The following is a 22,935-nucleotide window of genomic DNA, read 5'->3' on the forward strand; positions in this document are numbered from 1 at the left end:
TCCAGCCCAAACCAAAGTTGAGGGTATATCCTTTACCAACCCCACTCTCACTCACACCATATTGCTAAATTAATACTATAAATATTACTAATGTAAACCTAAAAAAATCTGATCATAAGCCATTAGTGAGTGTTCAGTCAAAAAGCCAATCTATTGCAATGCAGTTCTAAGTCACTGACTTGCAGTCTATCAAACAGAGATTTCTGAATAAAAAAAAAAAGCTCATGCCTGTGGAGGTCTTCAAGAATCCCAGGCAAAGTCAGAGAAGTGGGTTGGGGGATGGGGGAAATACAGGCTTCTTCAATGAGGAATGTTCGGTTGCTTAGCAACCACTGAACAGTCAGTCTGTAATTCAATTCAAGTTCACTCGACTCTCTATTTTTCCCTCTGTTCCTGCTCTTTTTTAGCACTGGCTCTGTTGTCAGAGTTCTTTAGGTATCAAGCAACTGTGACAACAGCAAAAAGGGTAGCAGCAGCATGATATATTTTTGGATCAAAGGCAAGTGAAGAGAGCAAAAGCCAGCTTTGTTTACCATAGCAGATGCAAGCGTATCATCAGGGACATACACAGAATCACCAAGCCACAATGAATGTTACAGGCAGGAATGATTAAAGCAAGACACAAACACACCATGCCATACTGCAATGGTGCTAGTAATATTGCATAATGCTTTGCACTGTTTACATAAATCTGTTTCGACAAAAGGGTACAACACAGTAAGAAGGTATGTGGGTCAGACCTCGACACAAATCACACAAATTCCATTTTTCTGAGTAAATATACTACCTAATTTCACTGGGAAGGAATGGAAAATGTCTGAGTTTCTAATAATAATTCTCATCAAAATCCCTCCATATTGTCGCATGCTAGTGAATTTGGTCTGTTCCTCAGTCTGATTTGTGCATGTGGTGACACCTAGTGTATAGGGAAATAACTATGGTGGGTAGCATCCAATTACATTAATCTGGAAATATAATAATCAACTGAAAATATGAGAACAAAAATTAAAATGCATTTGCCCAGCAGGCTGAGCAAGAGTGGAGGCTGCTCATTCAGATGCAGGCTTTACCCAGAGGACTTGTCCAACACACTCCTTCCCCCAGGCACAACAGATGCAGGCCATCAGAGCTGAAGCAGTCAAACAAAACATATTTGGAGCCAAGAAACTCCTTGAGCAATAGCCTGAAAAGAGTCTTTAGTGCATAAGCACAATATTTATGAACAGATATTGAGTAATGTATATAGATATTTCTGAATATCTATAAGCTTATTTGCAGGAAAACACTGACTGAAAGCGCTGCTAATCTTGAGAGATGATCGCAGTTTTATTTTCTAAAAAGGAGTGTCAATGCCAAGTCACCACCAGAGCTGCCAAGAATATGGGCGCCTGGGTCCATTGGGCATCAATTAGTAGCAGTAATGAGCGGTTTCCTCGTTAGCGCCTGATGGCTGGTCGGAGCTAAACAGAACTGCGCCCGTTTTGTCAATATTATACACCTGCAGGGTGAAAAGGAGTTGACAGATACAGCTATCAGTCTGTGTCCCACCCAGTGTCAGACAATCAGGGATAGACAAGGTATATCGCTTCCTATGGCACCTCTACCATTTACTAATCAAACAAACTTTCTTCCCTTCTTCACAATTATCCCACCACAGTTGATGGACATATCCATGTAACAAGATTGGTGGCCAGTTTGTGTCCTTTGACATCTAGGCAGATGTTGCATTGACATTCATGTGACAGCGATGTGAGACCCCGGATGTGTTGTTGGAGGACCTAGATAAGATCTTGCTCCTGCGCACATATCACCATCTGACTGGAAGCTTTTGTTTTTGTCAAGATACTGGCTTAAAGGAACACGCCAATATTTTGGGAGTACTTTTGTCACTTTTGGGAGATACTGCTCGCACAGAGACGAGAAGGGTATGCATCATCTTTTCTAACTCTGGGGGAGATTGTGAATAAGCTAATTATAGATGGGAAAAAATGCTAGACATACCAATTCCATGGAAGCAAGTTAAACTGATATAAAACAACACTTGAAACAGGAACAAGATATACTGTACCGTAAATGAATATATAAGTGCTTAGAAACAAGACAAAATGTTAAACATTTGGGGAATAGACCCAACCTTGCATTGTCGATTCTGCCAAGAGGAAGTAGAAACGGTAAAGCATGCGCATATCTGAACATGGCCATACACTTTAAAACATAATCATTCTGCTGGTTAATCCTTCTGCTGGTGAAATGTTTCATTATTAGACTGACATCAATTGATCTACTAAATGTTGTGTACTATTTTACTGGGGTGGTGGTGGGCAAAAAAAGAAAAAAAATATCAAGACACTGTACCAATTCAATATGTTTTGCTTTCAGAAATCTTTGTGCAAACGCTGACATTTCAATGCTCAATACATAAAGGACATATACGGTGCGTAGTAAAAAAGTAAAATACGTACAAGCCTCTTTGAGTTTCTCCTTGTCATAATGCAGGGCCTCATAGTCATGCATGCTGATGCGGTTCACACGTATCCGCAACCTCTCTGGAAAAGGCTGTTGGCTGTTGTGGACGAGACAGAAAGTAAAAATCATGTTAACAGCATAATAATACTGGGACTGTTTTACATCATGTTCTCTGTTGTGTAAACTGTAATAATTCCTCTCTATGATACAAATGTCTGATTGAACCTTGCTGTCCATTGTGATGCTACATGATCTGTTTGTTTTCTTGATCTGCCATTTCCTATTTTTTTGTACTATAAAGGTCTTCACATTTCAAACCTTGTTGGGATCACATTAGCCAGCAGCAAGCGGCAGCGGCAAGCTTCCTCATGGGTAGCTTTGTCTCCAAGTTCAATGCTCAGCTTGCTCAACGCTAGCGTTACGCTAGCGCTGCCACCGTTCCGCTGCCGAACCATAGAGAACAATAAGAAACCTTCCGCTTGCCGCTGCCTAATGTGATCCCCGCCTATATGAGATCATATAGCACAGTCCCACTGTTACAGCACTGAAGAAAAACAACAGTGCTGTAATGGATATTACAGCAATAGAATGCTTTTATGGCTTTCATAAAGACTGCAAAATGCTTCACCCCTCCCATAGGAATCACTTTCAAATAAACAGTACAAACAGGGATATTTCCTTACATAATTAATTACTGGGTATTTGCATAATGATAATCATGAATACTCAATTCAGTTTTAGTATATCACTCTCTCATGACTATCATGCATGGGTGTGCCTGAGGCTCCTGTCTGGATAGTACCAGACAGTGAGGCACATGTCACAGATAAACACTGTGGGGAGGTGCCAAGAAAGCTGCCCTTGATGACAGAACATTTATTCAAGTGGTTTACCTTACAAAATCTTAGCCAGGTTTCACAAGACTCACTCACTTTGTTTCAATTTGTCCATTGGGAAATGCTTCCAAACTAGTATTTCAGTGAGATAAAAATGAGCGGATATACTGGGCGGGTGGAGCCAGGCTAACAAAATCTGCTTCGAACCTCAGAAAAATGAATAGCAGGAACATGGCTTACTTCTTTTTTCCAGTGACTGCTATTAGAAAACATGACACTATGATATTGTGGTCTTCATCGTTAAATGTCTTGATAAATTAATGTGGTCGTTGAAGTTCTTTCCTACCTCTTCACACCACTAAGAACACAAACGCCTTGGATTTTCTGTCATGGAATATTATCCCTGCCTTATCACTGCACTCCAAAAGGAAGAAGCTACTGTACATTCAGAGGTCTACATGACAGGACATCCTCTCTGCTAAATGACTGTTCTGCTACCATAGTAATTCAATTAGTCTTCAATTCCATCTTCCACTTTATAATTGAGGATTTGTAATGGCAGATCTGTGTCGATTCCTTGACCCTTCAAGGAGCCATATAATTAGTCAAGATGTACAATGTGATCACATTGTAAAACTATAATTTAATTTCATTCATAGCAAACATGGCCTGTTCAACTTCAACAGTATTCTTTTTCTTCAGTTTAGAAGTTTGCTAATGTACCTCATTATGAACGTGTAAGTGCATCGGGTATGTAGGCAAACATATGGTGATTTAAAAACAGCAGTTCTTCAAAAATGAAATAGAATAACTGGATGGTAACTTTGAAAATCTTGTTTTGCTACACTGCATGTATTTTTAGCCTTCCCCCAGCAGCCATATATTCAGAATGTCCATCTTTGTCAACACTTTAGGTGTCTGTTAAACTCAGTCTATGGTTAAACTTCAATGAATCCCACCAGGTCGAAGATGCCAGTCATGCACATCTATGTACTTCTTCAATCAAATGATAAGATAACCTTGTATGAAAAATGATATCAATATCCACATAAAAGCATAACAGAATTCATCTCTATTCATTTCCGGCAGTGACACTTGACATCCTAGCTTGCCTCATTCAGAGGGTCACTAATGATCATTTCCTCATGTTATCCCTAGCTTTATAAAGTACAAGAAGAGGTTTAGCATTTATCAAATCATATGAGAGGATTTTACAAATGAAATTTATGCTGTCATGCAAACAAATTCTTGTTGATCCAGTGGAAGAGCAAGGTTAAAAATCTGGGTAAAAACACTTTCATAGCACATTATCAAGGTATGCATAAATCTACCAGGATCTGTATTGCATTCAACCCCATAAGTACAGCTGATACCTTGCTTCTAAAGGGATTATCGGATACGAGTGCTCATTTATTTCTTTTTCTCAGTCACCTGATGACCTTAACTCTGCTTTGGCGAGCATCAATGAGACAGATGACTACATGGGCCAACAGCGAGCTTCACCCATACACTGTGCTGATGTGATTTCTTGGATTTCTGCCTCACTGGGGAGTTGACATCTCACTGGATGACAACCAATTCTCTACTCCTGTTAGTCAAAGGAAGACAAGGCAAAGCTGTCAGCTGCTTCAAACCTGCCTGTAGCTGCCAAGTGGCCACCTGGAGACACTCTTTCTTGGCTCTCGGGAAAGTTTGAAACAGCATTTTTGATGTATGCTTCTTTCTATAACTGTCAAAACGCCAAGCCTGTTTCTCTAAGTGGAAGCAACACGATGAAGAGAATGACAAATAACATTGCTCACTGATGGAGCAATGTGTATCATATATTTTAAACACAAAAATGTGTTGTTTAGGTGGGTGGGTGGATGAGATATCTATATTAAATGCTATACTGTATGTGTGCATGAGCTTTTTGTGTTCATGAGCCTACACTTGTCTTTGCATGTTATAATGACTACTCATGTTCATCTGCCACTCACTCATTGAGCAGTGGGATAGAGGTCCTCCTTTTGGTCTTCTGTACCATGTTAGCTTGGTTTCTCAGGGAGATATGGATGATGGAGGGGGCCAGCTTGCAAGGCTCCCCATCCACCTGCATGGGGATGGACTTGTAAGTGGTCAGGGTGACCTCCCGGCATTGGTTCAACCTCTCGCCATGGCCTCCCACCTGCAGTGTGGCCTGCAGAGATCAAAGACCAGCACGGGGTACAAGAAAGTCAGCACACAGGCTCACTGAACAGGGGACACGGCAGCATAGCTTTTAGCCCCAGCTGATGCAAACATAGGGAAACCAAGCCATCATACGTGACATTTATTTGAATGTGCTGAAGATGCCACATACATATATGTGTATATATATATATATATATATATATATATATATATATATATATATGGCATTAATGAGAACCACTGCATGAATAAATTAATGGAACTTCCACACTTGTATAAAGTCATCCTAAAACTTCAACATGGCTAGTTGACCAATACAATGATGCCATTACAGATGCAACGCTAACTACTGTATAGATACTTCTTCTTTGCAAAGAAACAGAATGAAGAATGATCTATCAGAGAGGTCTGGAATTAAGGCCATACACGAAGACCTACCAGTGAGGTCATGGTGAAGCCGATCACCTCAATACAGCCATCATCATGGCGCTGTGGCTCAAAGTCATGGTGCTCACTTGGATTTCCCCAGGGCATGGTGCCAGCACAGTACCTACACCACACAGGAGGGCACATACACATACACATACACATATGAAACAAATAGAGTTCGAAAAGTAGAGGTTACCTTGGATGACAAACATATAGAGGACTTACCTTGGGATGTTCAGGAACACGAGGCATTGCAGTTTCAACTCCTGCACTTTTGAGGTGAGGTCCGTACCATCACACTAGCAGTGCAGGGAGGGGCAGAAAACACATGGGAATTCTTAGTGCACTGCACTAATGTCTTGAACCATTTTTGCAAATGCATGGTGCAATTCTTTGCTGATGTATCTAAGAATAAGTTCAAGTGTGATTCTGCCACATCAGTAAGACTTACCACAACCTTAATGTGCTTGGCCAGATCTTTAGAGCTACCCATGAGGAAGTCTGAGAACGCAGTCTAACAGAGAGAAGCAAAGCATTTGGGAGAAAGTACAGCCATCACTGCTTTCCAAATGAGTACTTTAATCATCTCCATAAAAAAAAAAAATGTTCTGTGATTGTTCATGTTCCTCTTGCATTGACACAAAGTATACTCACCCCAGCATAGAACATCTTGTTACGGAAACGGCTGTTAAATTTCTCAGGGTTGGCTTCTAAGATTTGGACAGAGGGGAGATATGTCACTTGTGTCCCACACCATCATATGGTTTTAATTGAATACACATACTCTAATAGAAAATACAGGATTTTCCCATCATCCCATGCATAAAATGCAAATTCATGCACCACCTCTGCACACATTTCTTTACAAATAAAAGAAAACAATATATAATTCCTTCACAAATAAAAAAGAACATTAGCATTTCTTATTAGGTAACCAACCTCGAGATTCATGGAACTCTAATGTCACATGAGCGTCAAAGCCGAGGCTGAAGTAGTTGTTGAATACATCCAATGGAAGCTGTTGAATATGTTAAAGACTGTGAACCGTTGTGATACAAAAACAGGATTATATCTTACAGCACTAAATACAAGCCTGGCAAACATTGAGATCCTGCTTTTACAGTGATTGAATAATACACATGATTAGATGAATATCTGTAGTGCAAGACTTATTGCTCCCTGAATAATCTAGCAATATAACTGTCTGAATGTTCCTTCGATCTTTCAGAATGTAGGGTGGTGGCTTAAGGTCTTGTACTAAATCAGCTTCTCTGGGCTCTCAGCAGTGCTACCACACTCTGTTCGGAAAAGCAGGTTATTAACAGTAGGTCAGACAACAAGTCAATTACATGTCAGTGGACATCACTACAGCCATCACTCGTCTCTGTCCGACGAGTGCCCGACAAACATACACTCATGCATGCCCTAAGGACCAGTGGGACAGGAGCAAGAGGGTTGAAATGTCTACTTTATGGCCCACTGGACCTTGCATCAACTGAATTACAAAGCATCAATCACGAACTGGACATTTTTAAATCGGAAGAGGGCCTCTTAGAAGAGTAACTCTTCCCTCTCCTGCTGTTTCTAATCATCTCTATCTCTCCCCATATATCCAACACAAAAGCATGCAACCAGCAAACCCACATAATGTTGAGGCTGGGCCATCATGCTGTCATAAGGGTTTAAATGGCTTCCCTCTGACCTATTGTGCTTGCTATCTCATCTGTGTATGGTCACTCAACTCAAAGATACCAGGACACCACTGCCTATGGAACAATGGGCCTGCTATAAGGAGCTACTGAAAAGCATTTCCTGTTGACATCAGGCCCTAATGGCACCTGGGGGATAAGTTATTGATGCTGTGTATTTCTTCTCTGAGTCTTACATGCTAACGTTCCAGCTATATGATACAGAGAGTTAAGCTTAAAATTCTGGCAAGCTGTCAGGATATGACCTCTCAGATACGTGGAATATGTGAAGAGCTACATACTTAAGCAATATAAATAGAAAACCTGGTGGGAACTTGGCCCTTGCAGATGTGCATCAGAACCTTCCTCATGCTGAAAAAAAGAGGCAGGGGATGAAAGAAGACTGCTTACTTTATCTGTCTGCTGGTCATCCTTCTCCTCTCCTGCAGCCTCAAGATTGGGCTCCACAATGAGGTTCCAACGGTCCAGCTGGACAACGTTCCCATCTTCGACATGAGACAAGATCTTTGACACAGGTTCATCTGTATAGCCCTATGCAAAGCAGAAGAGAAGGGAACCTTTAACCTTACACTGACACTGTTCATTTTATTATTTGACACCAAATGTACAGTGCAATTCTAGAAATTTGCAAATTATGATGCAATAGTTGATGACCTCTGGCAGAGTACAGTGTATCATATCAATTTTACAGTAAAAAGAAATATGATAAGTAAAAAGTTGTAATATGATCACTAAATAGATGAAAATCAATGTACATTTGATTACAATTAAAATACCTGAAAACTACCTTAGGAAAATTAGATGGCCATTAAGCAAAATAAATGAGAATGGACTCTAATAGTGAAGCATAATTACACATACCCCTCCCCAGTTAAGTGTCCTGGCCAGATCATTTCCTGTGCCAAGAGGAAGAACAGCCACAGCAGGCTGAGGATTCAAATTGAGTTGGTCAAGGGTAGAGAGTATCCATCCCACCTATAATACACCAGCAAGGACAGAGAACGAGACACGCAGAGAGGGACAGAGGGAAGAAAAGAAAAAAAGAAAGAAAGAAAGAAAGAAAGAAAGAAAGAAAGACACAGACAGAGAGAAATCAACAACCCCCATTACCAAAATCTATATCTATATATCTGTCTTTAAAATTGTACCCATTGTTTTTTTTTATTGTCCACTGTCATTACAAAGTAACACAGTAACACCAAGTACCCATAACTATTATAAACAATCATGACAGGTTAGAAAGTAGGCTATTTATAATGTCCCATAATAATTGACATAGGTCTGTAACTGTTCATACAGGATAATGACTCAACCATAAAGCATTACAATGTTACTATGAACCCTTGTAGCTGTAATGCAAATCCAGTTTCTTTTATGTCAGTTGCCATGATGTATTATGTAAGGTATAATGGTATCAAAAAGTCAATGCACAATCGAGGTGGCAATGCGGGAAAGAAGCAAAGCAAAGTGGCCGTTACACCTCAAATTATGTTTCAGGCATTATTTTATGTGGGAAAATTTGCCATACGGAAATAAGCATCTGAGTAAAAATATAATTTTCCACAATTCCATACAGAGCCCTATGAGCCCAAACATAAATATGCTTTTAGTTCCCCCAAGATTCGTGGCGAGGTAATAACAATTCATGAGATCCCTGCATGGCTAGCGTCCAACGTACCACGTTAAATGCCAGCTTCTCTGCTTGGACCCCTAATAATAAGACTGCAAAGGCCATCAGCTATAGCTGACTTGGACATGGATCAAGCAAATGTCACCAACACCACATACTGTACTATTTTCAGAAGTCATACATGGTCCATAAAGAGGAGACTAAATTAGTGAAAATAACTACATAACTGACCATTGCAGTTACACTATTTTTACAATATGTATACTGGAAAGACTACAAATATTGTATCTGATGTACATTTATTATCATGGCAACAAAACAAGTAAGCCTTAAGAGGAACTAGGCTATGAGGTCTAACCCACACTGTACTATTCCACCTCCAGTTTTAAAATGAAATATATCTGATTCTGGACCAAGACTTACTGATGTTTTATACACTGACAATCAATGACTTAAGCGATGTGCAATGTGGTAACAAGAGTAGTAAAAGGGACCACAGTCTTTCAGCTGTTTAGATAAATTAAAATAATAGACTCTGCAGGGGAAACTACACTACGCTTCATGTTGCAGATTTCTCTGCCTTGAATACAGCTTACATTATTTTTGTCAAGACACCTTGGTGTTATTTTTTTCTTATAGGCTACAGGCATTTGAGGATCAATCTTTGTGGCACTGCATAATGAGCCATCTGATATACAATCCAGGAGGTTCCTATTGGTTTCTGTTTCAAACCTGTGCCTTGTCTACAAACAAATAATGGTCTGAATCATGGTTTGATAATCACTATCCAAGTGTACCCATATACTGCAGTACATTCTTTTATCTTGATGGCTAGAATTCCTTGGAGAGGGTTCTATGTGGCGCAATATTTGTTGCCAACTGGATGGTGGTGGATCAATATTATACAATCAATCAGAGTAGGATATTAGCTGATTCATCATTATCGTTATTAGCCGATGCATCACTATTGCAAGATGGCCGTGCTGCTTTAGGCTATAAGCACTTTGCACACTTAGTGTCTTACAGTTAGCCTAGTTTAGCATAATTCATGGAAGTGGCTAAAAAGGAGCTATAGGCTATCTGGTGTAACCCACTTTCATAAAAACTTGATTAGGCCTATTAGCCCAGGTTTTTGTTTGCTTCAATCTCCGAATCAACCTACTTATATTTGGGACAAGTGTTGGCTACATATGGGCCAGACCTTTAATTCTATTCACACAAACAGTTGCTCAGCAAAGATAGGAAATTATGTCAAATTGATTAAAACATAAATAACTTAAGATATGGACACATATTGGGACTTTATGGCCACCAAAGGTAGGGAGTCACTACAGTACTTTTTTCACCTTTCTTAACCTTGGTGGTTTACTTTGGTGGTCATGGTTTCTTTAAAATGAACTGAACGATTGAATTGTGCAGAATATAACTGATGCATATAGCATGTCCATATTGAGAGAAGTTTAAACTTTAGGAACTCTTTACACTTTAGGCTAACAGTGCCTGCCATTCATCAGTGGAAAATGTGTGTTTTAAGCAGTGCCGTATACTCCAACTTATCTGTGTGTGATCTAAACAATACAGAACTAGATGTGGACAATCTACTGGGCTTAAAGAGGTTTTATGCAACCAAACATCCATGAAAACCAGACCAGGCTTTTAATTGAGACCTGCCTTTACTTGTTCAAACCTGTAGCCCTACCAGGTCAGTAAAAGGGGTCTGCTTCTAATTGGGACTGGGCTTTTAATTGAGTTTTTACAGTAAGTTAATTTCCCCAAAAGTTGGCGTGTTCCTTTAAACAATCTAATTATCTCTCTTTAGTGGCTGTTAGAGAAAAAAATAGTCATGGCAACCTACTAATGATAGATACAATTAATGTTGATGAGGTATAAGGCCCTACTCTACAACACAAGTTGAAGCTGGTGCAAACTGCACAAAGGGGTTCAGAGAAGACATGCCATCAATGTTAACTGTTTTTTCTATTTTGGTGTTTATGATGTTTATTGCATTTATTAGACTTAGATATACATCTCAGGAACACATTATATACAGTTGTGATGAATAAGTTTACACACCCATTCTAAAGTTGACTAAAAAGAGGAATAATAAAAAAAAAACATTTTTTGGACATTGATCTTAATGCCTTAATTAAAAAAATGAGGAAAAATCCAACCTTTAAGGCACCAATTTTCTTTGTGAATGAATAATGTATTGTAAATAAATAAATGTTCTTTCTTACAATACAGGGGTCATACGTATCCACACCCCTATGTTAAATTCCCATAGAGGCAGGCAGATTTTTATTTTTAAAGGCCAATTATTTCATGGATCCAGGATACTATGCTGATGAAGGCATTTGGAATTAAAATAGCCCCACATCTTCACATACTCTTCACAATAACTAGAGATTGGCATGGGGTACTTTCCATAAGATAATCTCTTAATGCAACTCAAACCAGCTATTAGGCTGAAATAAAACCATGGCAATCTCTAGGTGTGGTGAAGGGTATGTGATGACGTGTGGCTATTTTAATTCCAAAGGCCAAGGGAACTTTATCAGGATGCATAGTATCATTTTTAGTAATCCAGGAAGCCATGTTTGGGCAATCATATCTGGAAACATATTATTCCCAAACTGTAAGATGGAAGACAAACATATTCTCAGCATGACTGAGCCATGAAAATGTTGCAGGCTAAATGTTGCAGGCTACTGTATGCCCAAAGATTTTCCATTAAGCCCTAGATAAACATGCCAAAAAATGATACCAAGGTTATTATAAACGCATCATTTCCACACAATGCCAACTTTCTGAAGGAGGTATTACTACTTCTGTATCCACTGAGCAGAACAGGAGTAATTTTTAGCGTACCTGTTTTTCTGCACTACATCATCTCAGTGACTTATGAAATATGGTGCATTAGTTTGGTTGTGGTTATATCATATTAAGGACAGGTAGTAGGATCGTGTGAAATCAAGCAGTTTTCATACCAAAAATGCCATAGTTGTAGGCTGCTATCATAACAATAATGTACAGTGCACATTAGTAAACACAACAACCACATATCACACAGAAAACTATATACATTATTATACAATATAAGCACGGTCACATAACATGTATGACATGACATGTAGTGTATGGAATGTACAAACAAAACATGGACTTACTGTTCCATCACCCCCACAGGCTAAAATCCGCAAGTTGTGGACTTTGCGATACATTTCTAAGCTATAAAAGACAGAAAGAGCAAAAGTAAATTTACACAAACAAGCACCTGCCAATTGTGTGTAACTTTTTACTGCTTAAGGCATACCCCTCTTTTGGCCCTCCTTGGCTGAGGTCAAATACTTGTCTGGGATTGAGGTACCACATGAAAGACTGGATGATTTTGGCTCCCTGGAAAATAAAAAAAGGTAAATCTTGCAGCCTTGACTATGTCAACCACATTGTGAACAGACTTTTTTTGAATTGCTTATGGACTGCTGTGAACATTTCCAAAGATCACAGTAGAGAGGGTAGATAACCTATTCTTATGTTGTCTGTTCTGACATTTAAACGAGAATTCCAGCGATTTTTCACATAGATCTCTGTTTCTCGAAATCACAAGTACTGTTGGTACAAAAAAAATAAATAAAAAATAATCGGTTTTGCCTAGCCTGAGTTTCTGCAGCCAACAGCTAGAGCCAGGCAGCTACAGTGCTACACTCTGGGGGCATGAACATGGGGGCTCATGAGAAATGAGAGAGAGAGGTCTATGTGGAAAAATCACAAGAATCGTCATTAAAACAATTAATGACAACTAACTTCAAGGCAGATGCTGAGGATTCCTTCTCACCTGATTACCCCCACTCTTAGGGTTGACAAATACAAGCACAGGTTTCATTAGCTGGGAGGGGATGGGCCTGACAATGAAAGGCTTCCAGCGAGCCTCCTAGCAGGAAAGAAAATGGAAGATAATTAAAAGCATTTTTTGAAACAAACACTCTCACTCTCTCTCTCTCTGTTTGTTTGTGTGTGTGCGTGTGTGTGTGTATACACACACTAGTACTTAAGAGATCCCCCACAGGTACATTTCAAGTATTTTATGACAGAGGCCAGTCATTAGCATCATGAAAGCCGGTCAATACAGTTTCAGTATTGACTTCAGAGACTGAGCAAATGCAATTACAGGCTGCAATGGCCCAGTGTATGCCGCCAGGCCACTTCAAATGACAGGTCTCTCTGTACATTCTGACTGTCCTCTAACAAATGTAGACCTATTCTTATTGATTTAGAGAGCACTGAGCTCCTTACCTCAGCTCCCTTCTTGCTGGATTTGCGTTTGAATGAGGTCCGTTTCTTCTTTTTACTAGATTTAAGTGACGACTGCAGAAAAGGCATACAAAAAAGCAATGCACAGCTGTATCAGAACACCCATTCTCTCTAAATCAACATGATTGAATACAAAGGATATTCTCTGCTGCCATCTACTGAGAGAGAAGCAATACAGTCCAATGGGCCTAACACATACAGTCTCCCAGCAGCAGCCATTACATGTAGAAGCATGAAGGATAATTATTTACAAGTTGTATTGTTAGGCCAATCAAGACAGTGTTTTATAGGCCTACATTGAGAAAAAAAATCTGACATAAGCCCTTAAACTCTCTGTAGGTGCAGGAAATCTGCATGAATTTGCATCTTAATCAGATCACAATGCTTGTAGTCTATGCTTGCTACTGCATGCCTTTTAAAGGTTTGATGTAGACCTAATATTAACTGTGCCAAGTGGATTGAGACACATTTAGGATATGCTAAAAAGAATGCACACATTCTCCCAATAATGTTCTGTTCTGGAATTCAGGTGGCTTATCTTTTTTTTGCGTTTACAGTTAGTCATTGTCGTGTCGATTGCAATACTCACAACGAGGCTGGGAATCAACCTGAACATACATTTAATATTCATATTTTTAATTATCATGTCATTCCCATGGTAGATCTATATCACGTAAAAAAAAACAAAGAAGCTTTCAAGAGTGCAAACGAGGTTTCAAATTACCGGTATCACTCATTAAAATAAGATAGCTGGACCCGACTAGCACACACGGAATTTTCTTTATTCTGTAATGCGAAACACAAGCAACGTTTTTTGACAAAATAAGGAACTCAAGAGATCTGCAAATATGTTGCTGAGCAACTTCCGAATGTTTAGAAAATTTAACTACATCAGAATGTTCCCAGCAAGAGTAGCATATTTTCAGTCACACTTCTTTCTGATGTTAGCCTACGAATAGGCTACCCTTACAAATTTTGGGAGGATGTTATCCAGGATTTTACTAGGGAACAGTGTCCAGAACTTTGCCAGGATGGTATCAGAATCTTAAGTTGGTGCAATTTCACTAGAGGGTTGAAACAGAGCAAAAATCAAGGATATTTGAGTGCACCATGTGAAGGGTTTTCCTAGATTGAATCACATTTTTGATAGTAGGTTGTCATTCGGGTGTGCCCACAATGTGTCAGCCTAATGCTCAGACGTTTTAAAATGAAATAGGATTTTCCCACAGGTGTGCGTGGTTGAAGAAAGAGTAGTCCTCAAAATGGAGGGTTTTGAAGTCAGAAGGGGGTGATGGACACGCAGGGATGCAAAAGGAAAAGAAATGTCAACAACAAAAGCAATACGGCTACACTGGCAACACTGAGCAGTGTGAGGTTTGAAGCTCTGGTAAAGTCTAAGGAATACCATGAAGTGGCAGAAATGAGAGAGAAACAGAACAGGAAAGAAACAGGCCCTGATAAAGAGATACAGCAAGAGAAAGAGGTGAGGAAGACCAATGTGAATGAGGAGGTGAAATACATGGTAAATGTATCTGCAGAGACCAAAATAAATAGGGCGACTAAACAGCGTGTTACTGGTGGTGAAGACGGTGATCCAATGAAGAGTGTTCATCTTCAGAACAACTGAATAAGGCAAACAGCAGAGCACATGGAGTGAACAAGTGACACTGTGATTTCTGAAGATGAGAAGGAAAGAGCAGAAGAGAAGACAGAGGCCATCCATGGTGATTTTATGAACCAGACCATTGAGTTTCTGAACAAAATGTGGAGCAGTACCACATAAAAGAGTATGTTGCCAGCCATGAACGAGAAACGGACCATTGGCAACGTGGAGCAAGAAAGAAGAGCACACATCATTAGAGCCGAGATGTGGGGGAAAGCCTGGCAGAGCAGATGGAGGAGGTGGGAGAAAAGGAAACGAGAGAAAAGAGCCCTGAGAAAAGCAGAGAACATGAAGAGACATGAGGAGTCTGCAGCGCAGTGGCCTCAATCCACTGGAGCACTCAAGCTCCCACCATGGATTCAGGGAATAAGGTTGGATAGGCTTATACGTTTTATTCATCTAACACAATGTACATGTTAAATTAATTTAACTAATTTGCGTTTAATACTACTAATTATCAAGTACAAAAGCACTTGGTAAAAGTACTCTGGTAACAGTCAAGAAGATGCCTATTGTTGTTTTTTAAAGAATGAATCTTTATTTTTTACAGGCCCTCTGGTGCCTTTGGTTGAACTTGCTTTTTTAAGACATCTCTATAAACAATGGTACACAATGATAGCCTGGAGGACCAGACCCAATCTGAAAGATTAAGGGTCTGGCCACGAATAACATAATGGCCCAACTCGATGGGCGTCACCAAGCATGCATTTGAAAATCTCACTGCACGCAATTGGATAACACTATACGATCAATGTTAACTGACTGATTCCGGACTTCGACGCAATTGGGTAACACTACGTCTGTCATCTGTTTAGCTTGCCTCTGGCCCGCCTATATCAGATACACAGATATGATTGGTTCCCCGCAATGCAAGGGGCAAAAGTTACGTGCATCATTACTCGTTGCCAGAGTCTCTCACTGAGCAAATGCTTCCGCGAGAACTCTGGATTCCCAGGGTAACACAATGATCGTAGGGCTGTCAAAGGCTTTTTTTTTTTTAAAAATTGATCACTGAATTAATCACTGAATTTCTATAGTTAATTGCGTTTAATCACGTTTTATATATTTGAATTGCGTTTAAGTATATTCCATTTCTGATCTTTCCAGAAGTCTATATTAACAATGTAAAACAATTCTTCCCAGGGTATCTTCATTGGGAATCAAATGAAAGCAAAGAAAGTTACTTTATAAACTTAACTTGAAGACGCACAGTGGTGTGAAAAAGTGTTTGCCCCCTTCCTGATTTCTTATTTTTTGCATGTGTGTCACACTTAAATGTTTCAGATCATCAAACAAATTTAAATATAGTCAAAGATAACACAAGTAAACACAAAATGCCGTTTTTAAATGAAGGTTGTTGGAAATAAGGAACTAAGAAATAAGATAATGAAATAAGAATAAGAAATATGCACAAATGCATGTGCAAAATGTAGCCTAGACCTACAGCACATTTCAATGAAGTACATAACAAACAGCTAAACGCCTAGTCCATATAGTCATTAACTATGTTCAGTTCACGTGTAGGATGGTAAACAATGTTTAGGTCATAGATTATAGCTTAAACTTTATATTTCAATTCCATGTCGACTAAGCAAACACAGGCACCAACATGAGTGCACTGTCATCAGCGCCAAAGTGGCAAACACTGGATGAAAAATGGATTTTATGGAGCCGACAAAATAGAGCTGAATCGTAATTCACACGGTGGCAGCGGCAAAGTGTGATGCTGGTGTGCATAGTAGTGTTTGAGAACAATGGAATGTAATGTAATTGAATGTTGAAAACGGAGTGCGCCACATTCGTGTCAGCGCTGGTTTCCACAGCACTTTAAAGAGTCACTTAGCCGAGCCGACTGGGAGTTCAGAACTTTGTTGGTGTTTATTATCTCATGACTACAGAAGGAGGAAGTGTCTGTGGCAGTTTGAGGACAGGAAATGTGCATCAATGGATAAAAATAGTAGCAGCAAAGAATGTCTAATAAGGGGAAAACCATAGATATTAGAAAGCTAGATACTGCTAATAAGAACTTATGCAACTTATTTAAGGTAGTTTTGATCGTATACATGCTCAGTTTGAAGTATAGGATGCGTCAATTGTGATGTACATGGTAGCAAAACATGAATGAATGTTCGGCATGTTAGCTGGTGTTGGACTGTACCTGAGGTCTGCGTACACGAATGATCCATGTGGGTGGAACAATTACTGCAGCATGAGCACCTAGAGAACACGCTTCTTCAATCTGTTGTAGCATGAAGCATGTCACCTTATTGTGGTACTTCAGGAAGGCGTGGGGTAGATAGAGAACAGTGGTGGAATCACATGAACAGTGTGAGCATTACAAGTAGTGATGAAAAGAAAATGGCTCAACTGAAACCAATTTTCCATTACATTTGCATATACATAAAGACAGCATACAGTATATGAGGTCTCACATTGATTTCCAGTTCCTAAATGAGGAGTGAGTGTAAGTTTAATAAAAAAAAAGTTATATATATATCTATCTATAAATATATATCAAATTGTATGACTGTCAAGCCTACCCAATGGCATCAAATAATTTCATTTTAATAAAGACTGTAAAATAAAATTACATAGTCAACTGTATCTCATTCGCAACTAATCAACCCAACACACACAAACAACAGTAACATTTAGGAACCACTTCAGCTCATAATAATGTACCCAGTGGTGATCGCATAAGCATCTTGGGACTGCAGTGTATACCGGTATTTGCTACCTATTACAAAATCAGTAATTACTGTTATTATCTCAATTTATTGGATTTATAATTTATTTAACCAGATCAGTCATAATTATTCCATGTCGACTGAGCAAACACAGGCACCAACATGAGCGCACGGTCACTTGCCACGCACTTCACCAAAATGGCAAACACTGGATGGTTACAGTGAATGGGTACTTACAGCTTGCTTACACCATGAACAGCTGATGGCCACAATCTCTTTACTATGAAATGCAAACTTCTGCTGGAAACCCTGTAGGAAAGGATTATACACCATGAAGGGAAGTTCCCTGAACTAAATTCAGATAGATCTACTCTGACCAAAACACTGAATATGTAATGGGAACTCACCTTCCCACATTGTCGGCACTTCCCATCCTGTCGACGTCTGTGGACCCAGTGATGTCGCACTATTGAAGGCTGTAGTGGAAACATGAATCTATTGTGTCAACATTCATTTTCAAGAACATGACAGACATTTTTACCAGCATTGTACAGTACATCTCTTAACATGATACTCTAAAAAGTATATACCTAAAGATGTTATAGTCCTTTACTCCAAAAGGGTTTGTGGTTTATTGCAAAAAGAAATATTCTGGAAATTCAGGTATAAATTATTATTTTCCAAACTAATAAAGGTCATACGTAGACAACCAATTTCCCAAAATGAGTCTCATGTTTGATTTAGCAGTTGATTTCCCAGTCACAACTGAGTGATTGTACCTCTTCAAAGATTAAAGTTAAAGAGAGAGAGTTGCTATATAACAGAAATGTAAAACTAATATAATATAGCTGAGAGATTCGAGTTTAAAGTTTAGAGGAGTAGTGCACACTTTAGTGCAGCAGAGGGTGCTACAGACAAGAAGAAAATTCAGCATGCCAGGATCAGCCTCTACAGTTCTTCCTACAAAAATGGCAAAACAAATACCCTGCTATATAATAATTTTGCACAGACTGGAATTAATTAATCAATTACTTATATGAAGTGTTGAAACATATTCTTGTTTTGACCACATGAGGAGCTGAATTAAATGTAAAAAATCATGCAAAATGTGTTGCATTACTTAATTGTGATGCCATAGCTACAAAACATGAATACCTCACTATATATAAGAATTACTGTTAGTTTAATGACCCTAATAATATAAGTTAAGATAAGGCAAAGTGATCAGAGAGAATCATGGATATTTGTGGGTGTGAATTGTCTCTCTCTCTAATGGGGTAGAGAGGACAGGGTGGTACCTTCTGATTGGCTACAAATGCAGTTGCCTTGAGTTTAGGCACACCACTGTGCCTAAGCAAAGCCTGGGGCCTTTTGAGGGCCCTGCGGCGCCAGGGTGGCTAACCAGAGCAAGGCATGACGGAAAAGGAAGGTCAAAGGGCACACACAGGAGAAGGCACATGGAAGAGAGGAAGGAACAAGAGAGGAGATAGGATGGTAAACAAAGCAGTGGAGGGGAGGAAGTTTCCAGGAAAAGTATCAATGGAGCATGTTTCAAAACAACATGAAAGGTGATTTAGAAATAGGCACAGGACAGTCCACAATACCAATAAATGGGGGTATGTACTCACTTCCCGAATATTTCTGGATCCTGATTCCCTGAATGATGGTTTACATCTAAAATTTATCTGAAGATAATAGAGAATGACATGTTTAAGGTGAATTGCACTTTCATGTAATTAGCTTAATTTTAACCACAGTTTTGGTAAGAAAGCATTTTTTACAAGCCCATGAGCCAAAAACAGTAAGTACCCACATTGTTAATGACCCAAAAGCAAAAGGTTGAGGTCAGTGTGTGTTAATACTGATCTATCTGTCCAAGAAGATATCCCAATGTGATTCAAAGACCATCTCAGAAAAAAATCATTCACAAAGATTAATAAACAAACTAACAAACATGACAAAAATAGGTGGGGAACAGTATTACTAACTAATCTCTCCTCATCTCCAAATTCACACTGCATAGAGTAATGGGTTCGACCCTGATGTCTAATAATCGGATTGATTAGGCATAATTCCTTTAGGTGTCTGCAAATGGTGCACCTGAGCTGTGAAAATCCAAAATGATAGAGCTTAAGAGAATGGATAGGCAATCTGATCTTTAAATATTTAACTGCAGTGCAGATATAAGATGTTTGGAAGAATTCCTGACAGCGCATGGACCATTTTGAACAAGTTTAACAGACAGGTCTCTGTTCAGATTGTTGGTCAGACAGGGAGATTGATAGGGCCTAGGTATTCACATCACATTTGTGGGGCAGTCGTGGTCTACTGGTTAGCGCTTCGGACTTGTAACCGGAGGGTTGCTGGTTCAAAACCCTGACCAGTAGACACGGCTGAAGTGCCCTTGAGCAAGGCCCCTAACCCCTCACTGCTCCCCGAGCGCCACTGTAGCAGGCAGCTCCCTGCTTCGGGATTAGTGTGTGCTTCACCTTACTGTGTGTTCACTGTGTGCTAAGTGTGTTTCACTAATTCACGGATTGGGATAAATGCAGAGACCAAATTTCCCTCACGGGATCAAAAGCAATTCACCTACATTAGCTAATACTATGCATATTTTATGGAAAGAATGGACAATACTCTCTGTTGTTTATGAAAGGTTAGTATTTTTTTTACAGAGTGGAGCACCAAGACCAGAAGCCAAACCCCTGTCATTCATACCCTGGTTATCACAAATTCAGCTTAAGACCAAAGTGCTAATCAAAGCCAATAAAGGTCGAGAAAGTAAGAGAGATGAGAAGAGAGGCAACTGAATGAGGGAACCCGAAGGAAATTCTCTGGCAATTAGGCCCAATGTTATACAGTAATTGCAAAACACACTTAAACTGTTTGCCATGTTCTTGAGAAAACCCAACAATAATTTGCGAAGTTGACCAAGATCAAAGGCTAAAGATCTCAAGAAAATTAAATGCCTGAAAGAACACCCATATCATGAATGTAAACATTCATGGTCAAATGCATGCTAGTGACAAGCCAGAAAATTCCCCCGAGGTCTCTCCTATGATCAGAGCACAGATTCTTATCCCAAATAGACAGCTAGGACTGTGGATTGGGAAGGGCATGATGTTATGATGAAGGTCTCACTCGGAAAGCTTGGTCTTTGTGGGGCAGCTTATCCAGCCACTGACCCTGCAGTTGGGCCTCTGTTTGTGACAACTGAAGATGGAACAGCAAGGTGAGTGACAGCTTGGGTGGAACAGAACACCAGTGCATTCTATGCCTCTGGGTTCTAGTTCCTTCAGTATATTTTCTAGCTTGTGAAAATAAAGCAGGTCAGTTACCTTCTCCAGCTGCTCGATGCAGATGGTATGAACCACTATCTTACAGGCTGCACATTTTTTCCGCATGACAGATTTTTGCTGTGGGAGAGAAAGAGGAAGAGGGATAAAAATAGCATTTTCACTATCTGTTCTGGCAGCTCCATTCTGCTGAAAAGGGTTTATAGCTTGCAGGTACAGTAAATTATAATATGTTGGGTCACTAGCTTTAAGCTTCATGCATGTGCCATATTCTGAATCTTGCCATGATCATGCCTCGTGTCATTTCCTCCAAAAGATGGCAGACTTCTCTTTATGACTACCAAACAACGTAGACAAATGAAAAAACAAACAGAAAAAAAATTACCAAAAAAAATTACCAGATCGTTTCATTTTCAAAATGGGAAAAGCGGGAATCTCAGTTTGGCTTGGTCAGGCCTGTCCTTTTGCTACACCAACCCATTTTATACTCTTCATTTCATTTCCCACTTCACTCTTCCACTCCCCTGTTCTCACCTTTTCCCAAACAGCTATTTTATCATGATCTTCTTTCCTTAACACTTGACTAATCCCCTCTTCCTTTCTTTGTATCTCTAACTGCATTTCGTTGTCTCTGTACTTGTACTCTTGCTTGTACAATGACAAAAAGTTGAATCTAATCTTGAATCTTGTGCATCGACTTGAACAATGCACTACCAATCTAAATTTGGTGGCAGTATGATTAACTTGGGTAATAACGGGACACACAGACACACACACGCAGACAGACAAACATACATTAGAAGTCACACATGTACACTCACCAGTGTCTTGGCAAGGCAGTGCTGCTCTCCAACATAACAGAAGTCCCCAGAGACATTGGTCTCAAACCAGATGTGCTCTCCATACACAGCATTCTCCTACAGGAAACATCAGACAACCTGAACCCAACCATTCTAATTTACCAGCTACAGAAGAGATACAACATAGCCTCAATATAACTTACAGTATGTCAGCCAACATCTAATGCTGACTTTTATGGTGCAGATCTGACAGCGCATTACGTTTTCCATATTTAAAATCACTATTGATGACATAATTACCTGGATACTCACCCTATATCCTAACAAAATCAATAGTTCTGCCTGACCAGTTAAGCACAGATAGATGCACTGGACATCAAGTACTTACACTCCAGTCAACACTAGAACGGATCTCTCGGTCCAGCTCACACTTGGCCAAGGCAGAGGCACAGGGCTGGGTAGACAGATGCTGCAGACCTGATTTAGCAATGGCTTTCCTGTGACACAGAGACATTGGACACATCCATGTGATAAATTCAAAATAAGGTTTCAACAATGTGCAGATAAGACAGCTAAATGTTTGTTTAGTAAATGGTGTGGTAATGAAACAAAACAAATTAAAATAACAAACACCATTCAGTAATTTAATCAACTATGCCTTAAATTGAAGAAGTTAGTTGCATGGTTAATTGACCAATATAAGTAGAAAGAAACTATATCTTAAGTCAACCATCAAGTTTGTATAATTTTCATAAGTTTGTGGGAAAACATCAAAAGCAATTTGACTAGTTTGATCTGCCAGTTTCTGTTGCGAGGGTTTGTGTGCAAAAATTAACCTTCCACTTGGGAGCAAAGGACATACAAACTAAAATAGGGCCCAGTTCCACATAAAATCCCCAGACTAAATTTGCTACAAATGAAAAAAATGTTGGAGGC

The 22,935-nt window shown here is 39.5% G+C and overlaps 1 protein-coding gene across 5 annotated transcripts in view; it reads right to left on the bottom strand.

The window, feature by feature from the left end:
- Positions 1-22,935, bottom strand: part of dgkza (diacylglycerol kinase, zeta a) — a 128,622-nt gene that overhangs the window by 44,056 nt on the left and 61,631 nt on the right. For 3 of the 5 annotated variants that reach the window (XM_048262636.1, XM_048262637.1, XM_048262635.1), the window contains 20 exons: positions 22,388-22,496; positions 22,021-22,116; positions 21,242-21,319; positions 19,532-19,588; positions 18,311-18,379; positions 18,141-18,212; positions 17,375-17,491; positions 13,536-13,607; positions 13,078-13,173; positions 12,556-12,638; positions 12,410-12,470; positions 8,474-8,587; positions 8,003-8,143; positions 6,843-6,921; positions 6,558-6,613; positions 6,355-6,417; positions 6,129-6,202; positions 5,913-6,024; positions 5,282-5,481; positions 2,463-2,563 (listed from right to left, as the gene is read on the bottom strand). In XM_048262636.1, coding sequence (XP_048118593.1) covers positions 2,463-2,563; positions 5,282-5,481; positions 5,913-6,024; positions 6,129-6,202; positions 6,355-6,417; positions 6,558-6,613; positions 6,843-6,921; positions 8,003-8,143; positions 8,474-8,587; positions 12,410-12,470; positions 12,556-12,638; positions 13,078-13,173; positions 13,536-13,607; positions 17,375-17,491; positions 18,141-18,212; positions 18,311-18,379; positions 19,532-19,588; positions 21,242-21,319; positions 22,021-22,116; positions 22,388-22,496 — 1,850 coding nt within the window. Of the gene's footprint in view, positions 1-2,462; positions 2,564-5,281; positions 5,482-5,912; positions 6,025-6,128; positions 6,203-6,354; positions 6,418-6,557; positions 6,614-6,842; positions 6,922-8,002; positions 8,144-8,473; positions 8,588-12,409; positions 12,471-12,555; positions 12,639-13,077; positions 13,174-13,535; positions 13,608-17,374; positions 17,492-18,140; positions 18,213-18,310; positions 18,380-19,531; positions 19,589-21,044; positions 21,117-21,241; positions 21,320-22,020; positions 22,117-22,387; positions 22,497-22,935 lie in introns of all 5 variants that reach the window. The other 2 variants (XM_048262634.1, XM_048262633.1) reach the window with 1 other exon arrangement.

Source organism: Alosa alosa, chromosome 14 (genome assembly GCF_017589495.1).
Source record: "Alosa alosa isolate M-15738 ecotype Scorff River chromosome 14, AALO_Geno_1.1, whole genome shotgun sequence".
Taxonomy (NCBI): domain Eukaryota; kingdom Metazoa; phylum Chordata; class Actinopteri; order Clupeiformes; family Clupeidae; genus Alosa; species Alosa alosa.